This window comes from Tachypleus tridentatus, chromosome 4 (assembly GCF_004210375.1).
Source record: "Tachypleus tridentatus isolate NWPU-2018 chromosome 4, ASM421037v1, whole genome shotgun sequence".
NCBI classification, from domain to species: Eukaryota; Metazoa; Arthropoda; class Merostomata; order Xiphosura; family Limulidae; genus Tachypleus; species Tachypleus tridentatus.
The window spans coordinates 94582894-94598538 of NC_134828.1; the positions used below are offsets into that span (position 1 = coordinate 94582894).

Genomic DNA, 15645 nt, shown 5'->3' on the forward strand with positions numbered 1-15645 from the left:
CTTAATTCAAAACAACAACCAAAGCTAGGAATATGTCTAATATAATGTTTTATTACAAGTGTAATTAATGACAAATTAGAGACTACTAAAAATAACCAGATTGGATTGAAGCCAGTCACATGTAACAAACCTTTCAAAATTTAGATAGCAGGACATAAACTCCTTTTAATATTACTCCTAAATTTAGCTGAATAAAAAGACAGGGTATATTACTGCTGAAAATGCAGCAAGATGACCATAAGATGGCAGTAGTTGTAATTAGGCTTAATCGGTTCTACTTTGGAGAAAAAACGAAATCCGAATTAGCAAATGTACTATTCACTCTGTAAAATAATTTGAAACCCCTTTTGAAAGAATAGCACACTACCAGTATTATCGTAAGGGGATTATGAAATTCAAGTGCAAAGGAAGGATTCACAAGTTAAAAATGCCACACCCATTAGCATCTTTAGTGGTAACATACGAAATAACAGTTCCTCAATCCTTGCATGATTTTTCTATCTTTAACAGACGTCATTCCGATTAACAGTCTTTGCTTGCTGGTTCACCAGATCATTTGGTTATTGAGTAAGGACAAACATCATGCTAACGCAATAACAGGTATAAAAAAGAACAGACCAATGTTCTGTAACCATGTTTCACCATTAAGAAAACCTTACCTTATACTTACAGATCGCTGTTTGTCTACCTATTATTAAGAATTGTGATTGTTTGTTAAAACTGATATTAAACAATTTATAAAACATACTTAAACTGCAATGGATTTCGTTCCCAAAAGGATACCCACCTTTCAGACATAAATCGGTTCCAAAAACCGTTATTGTTACCATTTTAACATGCCTGATATGGACTTAAAGTAGCCGAAAAAACTGAACTCGCCATCTGATTTAACCGTTCAGTACAGCAACCAGGCAGCAAATCAGAATGCAAATGTTCTGAAACAGGTGTCGTGAAGTTTGATTTAGGTCAGACAACCAGCAGTGTGATTTTTCTATTTCTTCCATCAGAACTTTACCAGCCTCCAGTAATGTCAAGAACATGTGGATTGGTCAAGTGACACGTGAGCGAACAACACTCCCTAACGAAGTCAGGAAAAACATTGTAAAAATACCAGGAACCATATGCACACCCAGTTTTATACATGCATAAGGCAATGGCGGTAGTATACGATATATAGAGATGTAGTCTTACAGCCATTAATGTTGTGTCATATGCAGCTGAAGTTCGTCAAAACTTTCTTCTAATAGATCATATTACGCATCCATGTTATTCACGTGTTTAGTGATTTCTCGCAGAAAATAAAATATCCAAGATTTTTTTTTTTAATTTCGAGCAAAGTTTCACGAGGGCTATCTGCTCTACCCGTCCCTAATTTAGCAATGTAAAACTAGACGAAAGACAGATAACACTGCACAACAATTTTTTTTTAAAGTTTTGCTTCCTGAAAAGTTTTTGCTGATTGTGACAGGTACCTGGTGGGTATGCACAAATATAGTTTCGGTTTTGCTTCATCATGTGGGAACTCTGAGAAATAGACAGTTAACTGTTTACCGGCAATAACATATTTAATTACGTTTATGTTTCTAATACGTTATTAAGTTCAACATAATTAAGTGTTCTCCTGATTTTCGTTTGTATTCAATGTCCGGTGCATCACGTTGCAGTGTCCAACAGTGGTCAGCAAGCATTGCCTGTTTCCAGTCACCCTGATATCGTTTTTCCATTGTAGCAAAACTGAAGATTTCGATGAAATGGTACGTGATGGGCAAATCTGGGTGTGATTTTCGTGATCAGCAGCCAAAAATCTATAAGGAACACCCAACAGCGCTCAAGAAGCAAAATCTTTGTTGTACAATAGAATCATCACCACCCACTGCCAACTCTTGGGCTACTCTTTTACTAACGAACAGTGTGATTGTCCGTCACAATTATAATGCTCCTACGGCTGAAAGGGCGAGCACATTTGATGTGACGGGAATTCGAACCCGCGACCCTCAGATTACGTGTCGAACGGCTTAACCTCTGGCCATGCCGGGCCTCTCAACGAATGAAGTGTTCAGCACGCTCACTGGACTTTAGTGAAATTGGACATGAATGATGTACGTTAAGAAAACACTTGCCTCACCTTCAAATAGTGTTGGTGAACTGGAAGCAGCTTTGAATAAATAATGATACACATTATCCCAATAACGCTGGCCATTTCGATCTTCTACTTACATTAGCTCTGAGGTCATTATGCTTCTCAATAACCAGAAAATCTGTATTAACAAATGAACATTTTTGGACATAAACATTTACACATCAAGGTAAATACACAACACTGTGTATAGTAAACTAAGAGAAAGTTTAGATCCGTTATTAGGGAGCAACACCAAATTTATATGGATACAAGTTTCGAACTGAAAAGATCAACATGAAAGTATCGAAACTTGATTCCATGTACATTTCATGTTGTACCTAGTATTGGATCTAGACTTTATTCTAAATATAGAGATGTCCTTGACATGATGATATCTTAGCTTATTTACAAATAATGTATCTTAACGCTTAACCTGAAAATGTTAATGATTAGGGCAGATGTTTTTAAAGTAATCTAAGATAGCTTCTATGTAACTTAGTATAACAGTAACAACGAAATTTCGCTGTCCGATCAGACAAAAGAAGCCCAACAGTTGACGATAGGTGCTGTTGACTAGCCGCCCTTCCTTTAGTCTGTTAGATCAAATTAATAGCAGAAGTGATTAGTTAGTTTCATAAATCGGAACCTTTGAAGCAGTACAGTGGCACTAAAACAAATATTTGTTGATAAAAGTCTTGCTTAGAACATCAGACAGCTAACTATGTAAATAAAATCACATGAACAGCAAAATACGTTTTAAATACAACAGTCGCAGTGTGAAACTATCAAAAATCATGAAAAGGCGTCTTGAATTTCATGAACCCGTTAATTGATATTTACTCCACTAGATGTCCTACGTGTCCAATGACAATCTTGCTCTTTCGTCTTGCACAGCAAACAAACACAACGCATTAACAGAAGGATTATACGACGTTTGTTTGTTCGTTAAGTACAAAGCTACACAATGAGCCATCCACCACCACTGGTATCAAAACCCGGTTTATAGTGTTATAAGTAACACGCCACTGTGCCATTAGGGGGCGATCGCTTATGTGATGAATGTAGTCCCACGAAACAAAACTAAAGAATTATCTTTCATTCAAATTGTCGAGTGAAGAGATGCGAGAATGTTCTTAAAATATTGTGGATTTTTTAATGTTGTTTGGTTTTATATTTTATATTTAGAAATTAGAATAGAATAACAAAGAAAAATAACTAGATTTAGTAGGATTGGGGACTGAAAGAGTAGGTGTAAGTTCTAAAATTTAGTAGTGTAACATTTAGTGTAACATTAAATTAGGCTTAATGATTCTTTACACTTAGTTATAATTCAGCTTGAAGTGAGATTGTGAGACAAACTGATAACATTTTATTTAATAAATACAGTCTGAAGCTACTTAACATCAAACTTAGGTTTAACAGTGTTAATAACAGGCTAGTGGCATTTAATCATAATATCAAGTGTTTATTTTAACTACACAAATAATATAATGGTTAAAACTAGTTCAAGGATTAAGCGTTCTCACTTTCTCAGGTGCTACGAATGGGTTTTGTTCAGAAACTCTGGACCACTATACACTTTAAACGAAGCTAGTAGAGAGGATGTTAAATTTATATATACAATTTACAAGTTGGAGAAAAAGTCGGAGGCTGTCTTAACTAAACTTGGGGAAATAGATAAATAGAACTATAAATTGTGGGAAATGGCACCAGGATATCAAGGGGAGGTTAAGCTTTCAACATTCAACGGAAGCGCCAGTTAAAATTAATAACGACATTGAGAAAGCTAAAAAGGGTAGTGTCAGGGTTAAAAGTAGTGAAGTTAATTGTAAAAATTTATTCTATTGAGAAATAGATTTCAACCCTTGGATTATGTAGACTAGGAACTATTGGACGGAGGGAAGACAAAGGGAATGGAGAATGATTTGAATTACGAACTTGAGAAAGTTATGAATGATTCCTTGACACGGCATGTGAATAGAATAGTTTGTGGGGCAAATAGGAAGAAAAAGAGTTAAATTATGCTATTCTGGGGCACAGATGGAAGATACAGCCGACAGAACAAGGGATATAATGAAAGGTAATGATGCAGTTTTTGTTGTGAACATAGGTGCTAGCAACATAAGTCAGAGGAGCTAATTAATAAGTACAAGTGGTTGATAAAAGCATTTAAAGATAAGTGCCATAAATTAATTGTTTTAGGAACACTGACAATACTTAATTGCGGAGTTAAAATTTTGAGAAGGTAACTAGATTTAAATGTTAGACTGAAATTAATATCTAAGGATAACCAGGTTGGTTGGTTGGAATTGTTGGATCAGTTCAGTTGGAGGAAGGAAGTTTTTGAAATGAATGATTTACACTGAAGTAGCAAAGGGTGTGTCATGTTTACAAGGGCCATCAACTTTAACTGTAAAGGAAGTTTTGAACTAGGACTAGTTAATAGTGATAAACTAAATAAAACAAAATGTAGAGGAAACTTAGAATACGAAACAAGCATCAATGTAGTTTTTAAAATATGATTGATACTACTGTGATGCTAAACGTACAAGAATTAAAATAGGTAACTTTAGGACACTGATAGGAAGAGAATATTCTGATGTAATGGAAATAACTGAAAAAATGTTAAATGTAGATGATTTAGATGACACATTTCTTTGAAATACATGGTTATATTGAAGAGAGTGGGACGTAGCTCTACACGTAAGGTGTGAGTTACATCTTGTTGAAGTTGAGAATGTTAAGGATAACAGCAAGGACATTGAATCCATATGGACTTCTGTTACTGTATATCATGGGGAAAAGTTCTTAGTAGAAATTTATTACAGGCCACATATGAAACCGATAAAATGAATGGAAAACTTTACATTGAAATTAGGATTTCAGCTGTTAATGAAGTCATAATTGTGGGTGATTATAATTTCAGACACATTAATTGGGAAATGCTAGAATCAAACCATGAAGGAGAAAAGTTTCTGGAAACTGTTCAAGGTGGACTTCACCAACTGGTAAAAGAACTTACTAGAAATAATGCTATTTTAAAATTTACTGGTAACGTCTAATATACAAATGGTTCAGAGAGAGGAAAATGGGAAACATCTAGGTACAAGTTATCATTGCTGTATTAAGTTTGATGTTTTATTGTGCATGAGAAATCAGGAATAATTCCTGTTTCGAGAAAGCAAGTTCTAAAGGAATGCAACAAGAATTATCTGTTGTCGATAGGGCTAGGTTTTTACTAACGAAGACTTAAGTAGTATTCCTCATCTTGAATAATTGATAGATGAAAATAAATTTAAACAAGACAACTGCATAAAGTCTGAGTTGGTTAAAATACAGTTGGAAAGTTTAAAGAATGATAAGGTGCCTCGGCCAGATATTTCCTCAAGTTTTAAAGGAGGCCATAATTTTTTTGTAAGTGCTTGAATAGTAGACAAGTACCAACAGACTGGAAATTAACTAATGCCACTCTTGCCTTCAAGGAAAGTAACAGATGTCGTTCCAGTAATTATAGGCCGATTAGTCTTACATCAGTTGTGATAAAACTATTGGAAAGTCTGATAAAACATACTTTGCAAAGTCATTTAATAAAGACAATATAGTTTCAGTAACAGAAAGTCTTGCCTTAGAAATCTTTGAGCATGTTTTGAAAGTGTTAGTGCATATGTAGACGAGGGTAAAAATACAGATTTGGTGTACATGGGTTTTCAAAATAATTTGAGAAAGTGGAAAAAATAAAAAGGCTTATAAAGAAATTCATCTCTAAGGTTTTGAGGATACGTTAACTAATTCGATAGAAGAGTGGCTTAATGGAAGAAAGCAGAGGGTTGATATAAATGGAGTTCAGTCAAACTGGATTAATGGTGCAAGTGGTGTACCTCAGGATTCAGTCTTAGGACCTTTGCTCTTTTTGATTGACATCAATGACATAGATGAAGGATTGGTCAATCATTACTTAAGTTTGCTGATGATATCAAGGCATTGAGTGTTGCAGGCTGTGAAGAGGATGCTGCTACTTTACACAAGGACTTAGATCATTTAGTGAATTGGGCAAATAAATGGTAGATGGATTTTAATTTTGATACACTACTTTACATAAGGACTTAGATCATTTAGTGAGTTGGGCAAATAAATGGTAGATGGATTTTAATTTTGATACACTGCTTTACATAAGGACTTAGATCATTTAGTGAGTTGGGCAAATAAATGGTAGATGGATTTTAATTTTGATACACTACTTTACATAAGGACTTAGATCATTTAGTGAGTTGGGCAAATAAATGGTAGATGGATTTTAATTTTGATACACTACTTTACAAAAGGACTTAGATCATTTAGTGAGTTGGGCAAATAAATGGTAGATGAATTTTAATTTTGATACACTACTTTACAAAAGGACTTAGATCATATAGTGAGTTGAACAAATAAATGGTAGATGGATTTTAATTTTGATACACTACTTTACCAAAGGGACTTAGATCATTTAGCGAGTTGAGCAAATAAATGGTAGATGGATTTTAATTTTGATACACTACTTTACAAAAGGACTTAGATCATTTAGTGAGTTGGGCAAATAAATGGTAGATGAATTTTAATTTTGATACACTACTTTACAAAAGGACTTAGATCATTTAGTGAGTTGGGCAAATAAATGGTAGATGGATTTTAATTTTGTTACACTACTTTACAAAAGGACTTAGATCATTTAGTGAGTTGAGCAAATAAATGGTAGATGAATTTTAATTTTGTTACACTACTTTACAAAAGGACTTAGATCATATAGTGAGTTGAACAAATAAATGGTAGATGGATTTTAATTTTGATACACTACTTTACAAAAGGACTTAGATCATTTAGCGAGTTGAACAAATAAATGGTAGATGGATTTTAATTTTGATAAACACAAGATATTGCATGTGGATGGTCATAGTTTGAATCATAAGTATAATATGGATGGAAATAGTCTTAAGAGTGTGATGAAAGAAAAGAACCTTGGTTTAAGAGTTGATGAGTCTCTTAAGCCATCCAATGCTGTTCATAGTGTTGGGCCAAATAGGATTTTAGACTGTATCTACAGAAATACTGAATACAAGCCTAAAGAGGTTATAGCTTCATTGAATAAATCAGGCACGGCATGGCCAAGATTTTGGCTTCCATTTTGCACTTTATAAGATGTATACGTTTATTGTAACCCTTTTGTTAACGGAAATTCAGAACGTGTCACTATCACTAGCTTAAGAAAAGACAAAAAAAATTAGAAAAACAGGTTTAGTATAGCCAGATGGTTAGGTCGCTCTGCTCGTAATCGGAAGGACGCTGGTTTGAATCCCCGTCACACCAAACACGCTCGGCCTTTCATACGTGGTGACATTATAACGTTTCGGTTAATCACACTATTCGTTAGTAAAAGAGTTGGTGGTGAGTGGTGATGAATAGCTATCTTCTCTCTCATCTTACACTGCTAAGTTATGGACGACTAGCACAGATAGCCCTCGTGCAGCTTTGCGCGAAATTCGAAACACAACAACAAAGTTAGTAAAACTGATTTTGTGTTATTATAATCTCTTTCTTTGTTTTATTTTGAAAAGTGCAAATTATTCTGCACACCTGTGCATACATGTTTTGCTCTTTCTGTGATGTTCATTATTCTAACAGACAAATTAAACCAAATAATATCAGATAGAAACACGCGCAGACTACTCTGTCAAATGAAAGCATTTATTTTTTATTAAGCAACAATATACACATGCACAAGCATCAGACTGCGACACAAGCTGTTGTACTCGCGCACACGTGCATGTATATAATCTCGTAAAGAGCTTTTTTTTTTTTGCTGGAAAACATCTAAAAAAAGGTGTTAAAACTTTATAGCAATATATTAGATTAAATTTACCCGTTTTTTTCTTATTACACGAAAAAAACAATTAGAAGTAGAAATAGCTATTGTACTCTTTCTTTTGACGTTAGATTTCTTCACAGGAACATCAGTGGAATTATATTTGACGAACACTATTTGCTTATAAACCGAAACCTTGCTATTTAATAGTTGTTAACAAGATATCACTTGGACCATTGATTCTCGAACTCGCACTTGGTAATTCACGCCCGGCATGGCCAGGTGGTTAAGGCGCTCGACTTGTAATGCGAAAGTCGCGGGTTCAAATTCCCGTCACACCAAAAAATGATCGCCCTTTCATCTGTGGAGGCGTTATAATGTGACAGTCAATCCCACTATTCGTTAGTAAAAGAGTAGCTCAAGAGTTGGCGGTGGATTGTGATGACTAGCTGCCTTCCCCTAGTCTTACACTGCTAAATTAGGAACGGTTAGCGCAGATAGGCCTCGAGTAGCTTTGCGCGAAATTCAAAACAAACCCGACCCAGCTTCCTTTCGTTATCTTTGTAACACGTATCTGTGTAAATATATAACACTAAAACAACTCTCTTGCCGCATACGTGATACTTCTACACTTGTTATCTAATTATCTTTATCTAACTTGACAAGTGTATTAACAGTAAGCCTGTATTCCCAGCAAGCTTACTGACAGCATCTTCATTCAGGGTCTCTCAGTAATTAGAAAAAAAATAAAAGAGAAAGAAAACAGAAGTAGACAGGCTTCTCTGAACGACTTTAAGGATACTTAATTATCCACAAGATAATCAATATGTAAAAGTACATGGAAAGTCTGTCTTTCAGGTAAAGAAGACACAAGAGTGAATGATGTGTTATTGATTGACTGAAGTAGATATACGTATGTATTGTGTGAACTCTTCATTGTCTTCGAGTCTACAAAACAGCTGGTGTCGACTTCACAGTCTTCACAAATCAGCCTCTGGAATCAATTTTCGCACATTCACTAAACACTAATGATTTAGACTCCAACAACGTTATCCGTCACATCAGTGATCGCGTAATCGTTACAAAGAGTAAAATAATTTTACTGATTTTCGTTTCTTACTAATTTTCACTTCATCTCATATTTTTATTGATTTGGAATGAATCAATTTCTTAAAAAGAAAAGTATTTCAATACATTTACGTTTGCAATACGATTAAAACGTTAACTGATTTTAATGTGCAAAAACACAAAGACGAAATGGCGAGGTTCACCTTGTGGTTCTATATTTTCTTACTTGACCTAGAGGTCACTAAGGTCAATTCTCAAGTTATAAATACGTAGTTTGTTGTATAAAATTATACATTTTACTGATGTAACAGCTTACAGACGGCCCGGCATGGCCAAGCGTGTTAAGGGGTGCGACTCGTAATCTGAGGGTCTCGGGTTTGAATCCCCGTCGCGCCAAACATGCTCGCCCTTTCAGCCGTGGGAGAGTTAGAATTTGACGGTCAATCCCACTATCCGTTGGTAAAAGAGTAGCCCAAGAGTTGGCAGTGGGTGGTGATGACTAGCTGCCTTCTCTCTAGTCTTACACTACTAAATTAGGGACGGCTAGCACAGATAGCCCTCGAGTAGCATTGTGCGAGATTCAAAAACAAACAAGCTTACAGACATCACGAAAACGAAAGTTGTTCTATTAAGATGACCAGCCCTTGACCAAACGCAACATGGAACTAATCTTAACTACAATACAAAACATACCTATATATGTATAAACAGCTGGTATGGGAAGAGAAAGCCCTATGTAGAGGAGCGAACAACGAAGGTTGAGCTTTCCCTATCCATACTAGCCGTTTATACATTTTTCTCTACAAGTGGGTTTTCTCGTCATCACGGACAAAATATACCTGTTATCCTGAATTAATTAACCTTTACTGTCGTGTAGAGACGTGTTATATTGATATAACCAGGTTCATGCAATTTACAAAACATAGCTTTCTGTTTAGGCAATCAATACCAGTCTATTGAAATGGTTCTCAGCCTACTGTTAAAAATACGAATTAAATTAAGACAATCTTTGTTTTGTTAAAAATTAAACGAAAAATAAAAAAACAGATTTCGCAGTGATAGTTTCAGATTAACGAGTTAAGCTCTGATATTTATAATTTCAATAATTACTTTTTGAATGTAACTCTTACCTAATGGTGACTCCATGCTGTAAAGTTTTATGTTATATTAACAGTATGTTTGGATTAATCATTCATTTAAATAAGTTTTCAACTAAACGTTAAAATTCCCATTGCAAATTTTATATACCTATATTTATCCTTTCACCAAACTAAGCAAGATCAAAGATATAATATTGTTTTAAGCCTTATTTTATATTATTGTTCTAATCTGTACGTTATCCAGCGAGCTCATGATGTCAAGAGATACATAAGATGAGTAGAAAAATGTAAGCTTATATGAACATTTTCTCGTTAATTTGAAGCTAAATTATAAATATGAAATGTTTGTGAAGTGTATACAGTTGAATCAGTGTGTTAACATGAATTATTTGGATGCATGTTTGCTATAGCGCTTGTTGAATTGCCTTACACAAGTAAACTGCTTTTACGTTTGTTCTTTTATTGTCAGAGAGGTTTGAACGATATTCGTAACGTAGGCCTACAACAAATTACAACAATGTACATGCGCTAATAAAGCCTGTAAAAACGTTAAAAAAATGAAATAAATTAACTTGTTATAATTTAAATGGGCTGAACTTTTAATTATTCGCACTGGATAATTTAAAAGAGCCACCAAAAAATAAGAACAACAACATACATATACTTTTCCCAAACCTTATAAGTTTACAAATATAATATAATTTTAATAACTTAACCAGTTTGAAATTATATTACTGTCTTTTTCCTAACTTAACAAGTTTACAGATAAGAGACTTTCCTCTTTTCTAACTTAGCAAATGAATCAATAAAATATTTTTAATTTTTTCTTAACTAGCCATCCCTTTATTATCTTGCCTTTAATAAATGAGCTTTAAAACCAGATGTGGTTAAATGGTAATCGTGAATCTAAATGTTTGTTTCGCGTAACGTTGCCATAAGAAACATGTTCCGTAATTTGGGACCGTAAGTACCTCATAAGTGTGACGATACAATGCTACTATTCTGCCATAAAAGAGTAGTTCAAGCGTTGGCGGTGGGTTCTGTTGACTTGTTCTCTAGCCTATCAGTTGTACATTATGGATGGCTTTAATTTGACAAGTTTTGCGTAGATTTACGTGAAGATTCTAAAATACACTAGTTTTAATAACTAGCGTTTCAAATTCTGTTTAGCTTGAACATTATGAGAAAATTATAGATAAAGTGCTCAAACAAACTCTCCAATATAAATGAATAACCATAAAAACGCCCAAATAATTTTAAGTCTATTTCCCTTTTTAGCCGAAAGTCCTTCATCAAGTGCTGTGTGTACTTGTGTCTTAGTAACCAAGAACGCAATAATGACCACCAAGTTATAATTATTGACATTTCTCTACAACAAATGTAATTTTTCCCTTAAAGATAACAAGTTTTTATTCAAGAAAAATAGTGATTACTTTTCCACTCATTCGGTTTGTTTGTTTGATGTTAAGCACAAAGCTACACAATGGGCTGTCTGTGCTCTGCCCACCATGGGTATCGAAACCCGGTTTCTAGCGTTGTAGGCCCACAGACATACCGCTGTGCTACTCGAGGGAGGGGGGTCGTTGGTTTGAAGTTAAGCACAAAGCTACACAATGGGCTGTCTGTGCTCTGCCAACCATGGGTATCGAAACCCGGTTTCTAGCGTTGTAGGCCCACAGACATACCGCTGTGCTACTCGAGGGAGGGGGGTCGTTGGTTTGAAGTTAAGCACAAAGCTACACAATGGGCTGTCTGTGCTCTGCCCACCAAAGGTATCGAAATCCGGTTTCTAGCATTGTAAGTCCATAGACATACCGCTGTGCCACTTAGAGTCCCAGGTATTCACACATAACGTAAAGCAAATAAATAGTCGTGTTCCAGTTTACCTGTTTTACCTGAATTAGAGGTTACCAAACACAAAGCTATGGAACCTTTCATTATTTAACAGAAAGGAGATCTATCAACTTAATGTTTGTATAATACATATTTCTACTCTAAAGCAATAATATACCTAACTGAATTAATCTGAGTAGATTAGGATTATAAATCACTTTAATTAAAACAAATGATGAACAACGTCTCATTATGATTGATTCAAGTAAAGGTGTTTAATGTGCAACAAATAAATACGTTAAGTTACCCACATTGTGCACTAAAGTTAATGTTACCTAGAACTTTCTCGACCTTCAATGAACGTATTCAACACATTTCTGTATATTCTGATATAAGTGTTTACGTATTTTGTATATTGATAGGTATTTAGTAAAAAAATATAAAACCTGTATAAAAACTGCGACAGCTTAATCAACTTGTTATTGCATGTCTGTGTACATAGGTATGAACGTGTGCAAGTAGCGAGTGTTTTTGTAGTGGAATTGATTTTGTAAATTGAAGAGTTCTTCTCTTTCAAAAGTGCAACAAAAACTGTGCATTCGTTAACTATTCTTCACTTTCCACAATCACGTGAACAATGTGTAACATTAAAGAAGTAACAGAGTAGATATTTTGATCTAAGTACTTGGTTTCCATTGGTTTTCTCTGGTTGGAGACTGAGAAATGGTCGTTATTACTAGCTGGCAGCGGAAATGAAAAATATAACACGAAATTACAGAAATTAAGAGACCAGTAAGGAGTAGCTGGAACAGAAAAATTAAAGTTCAGGTCACAAAAGATGACAGTATTCAGTAAAAAGACCTGATACAACGCATGTATTCTGTGTGCAAATTGTCTGTTGAATATACTTCCCAGTTACTTCGTATTACCGCATTCGGACAGTAGATCCGAGGGTTAATGTTTCGTAGCCTGTTACCACAAAAAAAAAAAAAAAACTCACTTTGTTAGGGATTGTGGGCGGGTTCTAAGAGTGACGGTAAAGTCAAGTCCTCCAATCGCCCAAGAGTTGACGGTGGATGATGTTGCCTAGTTGTCTTCCCTCTGGTCCTCCAGTTTACAAGCTCAGAAATATGGACGACAGTGTGCTGACAGCATTTTGTATAGTTTTGCAGAGAATATCCGAAACAAAAAAACAAACCACATCTGTGTGGATAACACAACACGATACATACGTGCGTGTGTAAAATATTACTTGTTTCTGTCCTTTTAAAGGTTCATGTATAACGTAGATTGGGAAAAAAATGTAAAAGTAACCGAAAAAAAAAGAAAATTTGTTCTATCGCTTAAACCTACATTCAAACGACTTCCTCAGCTTATCTTAGATGAACAAATACACAGTTTACCTTAAATAAACAAATACTCACCATCAGGACTGAAGGTTCTAAGTTCAAGTCAATTGGATTCATGATGATAAAAACCTGTTGATTTTTATGGACAATACCAGTGGACTCTTTGAGGGAAGCCTTACAGAAGTACTGCACCCAACCGTGTTTTCCTAAAAATGTAGATGGCAGACCAAGCGGCAAGCCAAGTTTGAATGGAAAAGAATGTACACCAGGTGACAGCGTTATGACCCGTGCTCCTACACGAATATTAATAAAAACAATAAGCACGTGAACGTTTTGAAAACTTGATTGGAGAGACCGATGTTAACAAAATGGTAACATTATTAAAACAAACATTTGGTAATCAGGTAATATACATGAAATATTACTTTGAAATTCAAACTAAAACTTTTATTTTAAATATACATTATTGTGTTTCCCATACCAAAAATCCCGTTTCTTTAATATCACTAAGTAAATACTATTGACTATATGAAACGTTGATGAAAAACAAATTCGTATATATATCTATACACAGAATATTCTTTCTTCATATAAACATGGTCGGGTAGTTAAGGCCCTCGACTCGCAATCTGATGGTAACGGATTCGAATCCCTGTCACACCAAACATGCTCGCTATTTCAGCCGTGGGGGTGTTATAATGAGACGGTCAATCCAACTGTTCGTGTCCCAAGAGTTGGCGATGGGTGGTGATGACTACCAGCCTCTTCTCTAATCCTATACTGCTAAATTATGGACGGCTATCGCATGCGGACCTCGTGTAATTTTGCGTGAAATTCTCCAAACAAGCAAATCTATCATTTCCTTTAAAGTAGCCTTCATGTACTTAACCTTGCGAATATATTACGAATTATTTGGTATTTACATTTTGTTCTCAAATAATATGTTGAATTAACAATAAGAAACCAACTCAAAATCTCCAAAGTAACATTTCTCATCTGATAATTGTCGCAAAAAGTTGTATTGGGTGTTTAAATTAAAGTTTTAAAGATGAAGAAATTCAGTGTTTGTTTGTATATATGTATCATATCTGTTTGTATATATATATATATATATCATATCTGTTTGTTTGTTTGTATATATATATCATATCATATCTGTTTGTATATATATATATATATCATATCTGTTTGTTTGTTTGTATATATGTATCATATCTGTTTGTATATATATATATATATATATATATCATATCTGTTTGTTTGTTTGTATATATATATCATATCTGTTTGTATATATATATATATATCTGTTTGTTTGTTTGTATATATATATCATATCTGTTTGTATGTATATATATCATATCTGTTTGTTTGTATATATATATCATATCTGTTTGTTTGTATATATATCATATCTGTTGGTATATATATATATCATATCTGTTTGTATATATATATATCATATCTGTTTGTTTGTTTGTATATATATATCATATCTGTTTGTGTGTTTGTATATATATATCATATCTGTTTGTGTGTTTGTATATATATATCATATCTGTTTGTGTATATATATATATCATATCTGTTTGTTGTTTTTGCAAGAAGGTACTTTGTTTTTCTATTGGCTGAGGTGTTCAAATGAAGTTCTGTTGATCGATCATTACGACGTAGTTCACTTTCTTAAAGGTAAATTCATCACTGACGATGCAAGGCTTGACTTCAGAGATTATAAATATGATGAATAAGTTATCACTTGGAATAAGCTACTGGCAATGTTCTACCCTGTATTTTACGTGGCCCAAGCTTGAACTTGAGAAGAATAATAACTGTCCAGCGGATTCTGCCAGTAATTTATTGGAACTGCCATTCTATGCAATAGTGACTTTTAAGATGAAGGTAAAAATTATCACTGAAATGTGATGTTTATACAACTAGAGGAAGTTGCTTCAGAAGATTATATTAAGAACCATCCCAACCTGTTCATGGTAAAACCTCATGAGATGTAAAATATTACCACAAAACAGCACAAAAGGCAACTTTACCTGACGATCAACTGTTAAAGTTAAAACTGATATATCACCACAAAGTATCCATGACCAAAATATTAGAGAAGTGGCCCATTCTTTAGATCGTTTTCGATAGCAATGGGAAAGAGGTACCAGTTGAAAGCCAGAGTAATAGAGTAAGATTAGAGTAATACTCGGTCGTTGGTTACAAAAAAAAGACATGTTACTCTTCACATTACTCAGGTCATTCTACAAATAAAGGTCATTTTATTATACTTATAAAATAAAATCAATGCCGTTAGTTCAACTGGTTATAGCAAGCAAACCAGCA

At 34.3% G+C, this 15645-nt stretch overlaps 1 protein-coding gene across 2 annotated transcripts in view; it reads right to left on the minus strand.

The window, feature by feature from the left end:
* LOC143249710 (arrestin domain-containing protein 4-like) overlaps window positions 1-15645 on the minus strand; it is a 58530-nt gene that overhangs the window by 11552 nt on the left and 31333 nt on the right. For both annotated transcript variants that reach the window (XM_076500023.1, XM_076500022.1), the window contains one exon: window positions 13381-13598. In XM_076500023.1, coding sequence (XP_076356138.1) covers window positions 13381-13598 — 218 coding nt within the window. The remainder of the gene's footprint in view (window positions 1-13380; window positions 13599-15645) is intronic.